The sequence below is a fragment of the Octopus bimaculoides genome, chromosome 26 (assembly GCF_001194135.2).
Source record: "Octopus bimaculoides isolate UCB-OBI-ISO-001 chromosome 26, ASM119413v2, whole genome shotgun sequence".
Classification (NCBI taxonomy): domain Eukaryota; kingdom Metazoa; phylum Mollusca; class Cephalopoda; order Octopoda; family Octopodidae; genus Octopus; species Octopus bimaculoides.
Genome location: NC_069006.1, coordinates 24,921,618 through 24,926,387, shown reverse-complemented (window position 1 = coordinate 24,926,387; position 4,770 = coordinate 24,921,618). Strand labels below are relative to the sequence as shown.

The 4,770-nt window shown below is 39.1% G+C and overlaps 1 protein-coding gene across 1 annotated transcript in view; it reads left to right on the top strand.

Annotated features, from left to right (window-relative positions):
* The window catches only part of LOC106871843 (kinase suppressor of Ras 1-like), a 56,176-nt gene that overhangs the window by 26,418 nt on the left and 24,988 nt on the right, over nt 1-4,770 (top strand). The window contains 3 exon segments of the mRNA XM_052976936.1: nt 1,931-2,062; nt 2,914-3,058; nt 4,325-4,770. The exon segment at nt 4,325-4,770 is cut by the window's right edge and continues 7 nt beyond it. Coding sequence (XP_052832896.1) covers nt 1,931-2,062; nt 2,914-3,058; nt 4,325-4,770 — 723 coding nt within the window.

Genomic DNA, 4,770 nt, shown 5'->3' with positions numbered 1-4,770 from the left:
GGGGGGGGGGGAGGCACACACACACACACATATGACGGGCTTCTTTCAGTTTCTGTCTTTCAAGTCCACTGAGAAGGCTTCGGTCAGCCCAAGGCTACAGTAGAAGACACTTGTCCAATGTGTCAAGCAGTGGGACTGAACCTGGTACCATGTGGTTGTGAAGCAGACCTCTCACCACACAGCCATGCCTGCACCCTACTCCAGGAATTTTTTTACACAAAAAAACAACAAACCTAAGATCAATAACAATATCACAGCAAAACACAACAAAAACAACAACACAGTTGTACTGTAGTGTTTTTAAATATCACTTTTTTATCTCTTTCATTGCTGCTATTGCTAAGCAAAAACTACCACCACCACCACCACCTCTGTTTGACTACAACACTATCAAATGTACTTTGTAACAGCTGTACTACCCAGAGCAAGGTTAGATTTAAAGAGAACGACCATGAATACATGAATATAGACATTCTTATTCTGTTATTCTTTTACTTGTTTATCATTTGATTGCGGTCATGCTGGAGCACTGCCTTAAAGGATTTTGGTCAAACCAATCGACTCTGGGAAATTACTGGCCTGGTGCCAAAATTGGACCCCCCCCTCTTTTTTTTATGGTGGTGAACTAGCAGAACTGTTGGCATTCTGGGCAAAATGTTTCGTAGCATCTTGCCTGTGTTTTATTTTATATTCTCACCATTCTTTCGGGATTGATAAAAGAGTACCAGTCAAGTACCATGGTCAATCTTAATGGCTTCCCCTCCTCTCAAAAAGAGAAAAATACTGCTTGCCCTGTGCCAAAATTTAAAGCCATCATGATTAATGGTAGTTAAATGGTTCTTTTTTTTTTCTTTTTTCTTTTTTTTGAGATAAACATATTTAGCTTTTAATTTTTAAATTAGAATTTCATGCATTGTACGCATGTGCGTATATATATATATATACACACACACACACACATATACATATATAGGTGCGTGTGTATGTATATATATATATATATATATATATACACACACATACTCACGCACACATACACACACACACACCTATATATGTTTTATTTCCTTATCTATTGTGAAAGCTGTCATTGCTTTGGTGTTCGTCTGTTCTATTATTAGGTTTTCATTTTGTACAGTCATTGCATACAACTTACATTGTAGACAATATGCGGAATATTTGGAAAGCAGATAAATTTATTTAAGACAATTATTTTGTTGTTGTATGTGTGTGTGTTGTTTTGAAATATCTTATAATTAAGGCACCGTAAACATGACAAGCTTCGTACCATTTCCTACGTAAGCTATTATGGCATATAACAGTATCTCTAGTCTTGCGTGACTCCTGTATTTAAGAGCTGCTCGTTCCATTCTTGTATCTGTTGACATCTTTTGCTTATATCAAATTGAAAATAATAATAATAGTAATAATTTTGAGATTGGTTCATGGATGTCGAATGTCTCCCATGGTAATTAACAACCAAATATTAAAGCTTATAAAGTGCGGAAAGAGACCCTGTGAGATCTCTGACAGCAGGCTGCTGTCTTATCTCACAGAATCTACCAGAGCAAACAAGGTTGAGCATACTCTGAGAAGTATAATGATAATAATAATAATAATAATAATAATAATCCTTTCTACTAAAGGTACAAGGCCTGAAATTTGGGGGAGATGAATAGTTGATTACATTGACCTCAGTATTCAACTGGTACTTAATTTATTGACCCTGAAAGGATGAAAGGCCAAGTCAACCATGGCAAAATACCGCTGAGCATTTCATCCAGCATTCTAATGATTCTGTCAGCTGGTCACCTTAATAATGATGATCATAATAATAATAATGATAATAATATTCCTTTAACAATGAATTCCACACCAAACTGTTTTGGTAATGTTATTTCTATTCGTGTTTGTTCTCTTCTAATTTCAGAGCAAGTTAATCAAGCTGTTTAGTCAGCAGTTAGTCATTAAGGCCAAGCTTGCTAACGATCAGCGTCTTGCTGAGTTTCCCAAGATTGAGAAATGGCTCAACATTTTTGGTATCAATGAACAAGCAATCTCTGTAAGTTAACCTTTTTATTTTCTTCTTCTTGTTTGTATGAAAGAAATATCCCCCCCCCCCCCCCAGCTAAAACTACTTGTATTAAAGTGATTAAAATCTTGACCAGGGTTCCCTCATTTCCTAACACAAATGATATCTCAGGCTTAACAACAGTCAACCTCAAGCATTTTGCAAAACTCCTGAAATCCCGATTATCTCTCATCTTCTTTCTCTCACTTGTTCCGGTCATTAGACTGTGGCCATGCTGGGGCGCTGCCTTGAGGAAATTTCAGTCGAATGAATTGACCTCATCAATACCCCCTTTTTTTTTTTCTTTCTTTCTTTTTCTTCCTAAATCCTGGTACTTATTTCGTTGGTTGCTTCTGGTGAACTGCTAGGTTTTGGGGCCCTTCCTAACGCCAACCACTCTGAGAGTGTAATGGGTGCTTTTACGTGCCACAGACACAGGTGCCAGTTGTGTGACACCGATATCTGCCACAGCTATAATTTCACTTGGCTTGATGGGTCTTTTTCTCAAGCATCGCTTATTGCCAAAAATCTCAGTCATTTGTCATTACCTCCATGAGGCCCAACACTTGAAAGGTACCTCATATGTGCCACCGGCACAGGTACCAGTTATGCGACACTGGCATCAGCCACAGTGCCTCCGTGAGACCCAATGCTTGAAAGGTGCATTCTGAGTTCAAATAATGCCATCTGAGGCTGATTGTCTTCCATCCTGGGCAGAGGGGGTTGTAATAAAATGGATACAAGTGTGGAATTGTAGGTCATTGTTGTGTGGCTTATGTAATGAATTGTTATTAATTAGATTGATTGTCGTTATTGTTGTTGTTGTCTCTGTCCTATTTCAGGTGATTGTAAACAAGGGAATCTTACTAACGTCTCTCTTGAAAATGAACGAAGAGCAAGTCCGGTCTCTCTTTCGTGATAATAATGCTGAAAAGGAAGCGATTCAGGAACTTACGACGGCCTTAAAACATTTAAATGCTTGGACTGGTAAGGATTTCCATTCACAAAACTGTCTTTCATTAACTTTTTCTTTTTTTTGTTTAGCTCAACTTAATTAAAAGAAACTGATTAATTAATTTCAGGTGATTTGACAAAATCATTAGAATTTTGAATAGAATGCTTCGTACCGCTTGTTTCAGTTCTCTGCATTCTGAGTTCAAATCCTTCTGAGGTCAGCTTTGTCTCTTGTCCTTGGAGGTCAATTAAAACAAAAAAAAAAAAAACAATACCAAACCATGGCAGTGTAATGGCAGCACGGTTTGTGTCGGATGAGACATAATGCAAATGTGTGTTAGAGTTCTTTGTTTTGACTGCAGCACCTACAACCTACATGCTGTAATCAACCTTATCTTTCACTCAGACATTATCAGTGACCGTGGAAAAGGGGAGAAGACTTTCATGTATGGACCACTTAACCCAAACCTACCCCTTCGATAGGAACTTTCCAGAAATTGATGGAAGTTCTTGACTTAACCTTTTAGCATTTAAGCCAGCCATATCTAACCCAAATATTCTACATGCTCTGTGTTCACAGTGCCCAGATCCAGCCTCTCACACCTACCCTACAATGCCATTCTAAAATTAAACAATTGCATAACTGAAATCTCAAAGCTATGAGACAATGCCTGATTAATTCAAAACAATATGGATAAATAAGCATTATATTTGACAGAGGAATCTGAATGCTAAGGGGTTAATGTTAATTATATGTATATATTGGTAATCATCATCATCGTCATTGTTTAATGTCCTCTTTCCATGCTGGCATGGGTTGGATGGTTTGACTGAGGACTGGCAAGCCAAGAGGCTGCACAGTACTGGCAACGGCCACGCTCAAAACGGTGTTTTTTACATGCCACCTGCACGGGAGCCAGTCGTTTGGCATTAATCTGAATGCTAAAGGCTTAAAGTAATCTTGGAACTGAATTTAAGATATTTCAAAATGAATGAAATGAGAAATAAGAAAAACTTTCTAACAATTCCGGAAGTTTTAAAAACTTGCATATATCAAGTGTAAGGGCCCCTCTTCTGGCACACAATATATAAAGGGTTTCTTTTTAGCTTTGCTAAAAACTTTCTTTATTCTGCATTTCACTCATTGTTCTGTTTATGCATTACAATGTTTCAAGCAAACTACCAATGCTCTTCTTTCATATTTAGAAATGTTTTAACGGTGCCACAGGAGTTAATTACTCCTGTTTTAATTCTAATTTAATGACATTCTTTACCCTTTTTTTTGTTTCCACTTTGCAGACAAGCAGATTAAAGGAGATTCTTGTGATGAAAACGATGTTGAGCTTCATTGGACTCGATACACACCATCTCAGTCATCCAGTGTTGCTAATAGCAGCAACATCAGCAGCAGCAGCAGCAACACTGAAGCTGCTGACGGTGAAGGAAATAGTAATGGGGGTGAGGGTACTGCGGGAAGTGGTGCCAATGAGGGGGCCAGTGGTAACAGTCGCAGCATCAGCAGCACCAGTACCACTGGAGGAGGAGGAGGGGGGAGTAGTGGTGGTGGTGGAGGCAGTGGTAGCGGCGGCGGGGGTGGGGTTGATACCGGATCCCCGAAATATATCTCTTGCCCTTCCACGTCATCTCTTCCCTCGGAAAACTTTCAACCGCTCCACATCCCCACGTCCCCGCAAAGCACCCCATCATCACCCGTGCCGCGCAACCCAAAAGAAAGACACAGAGGC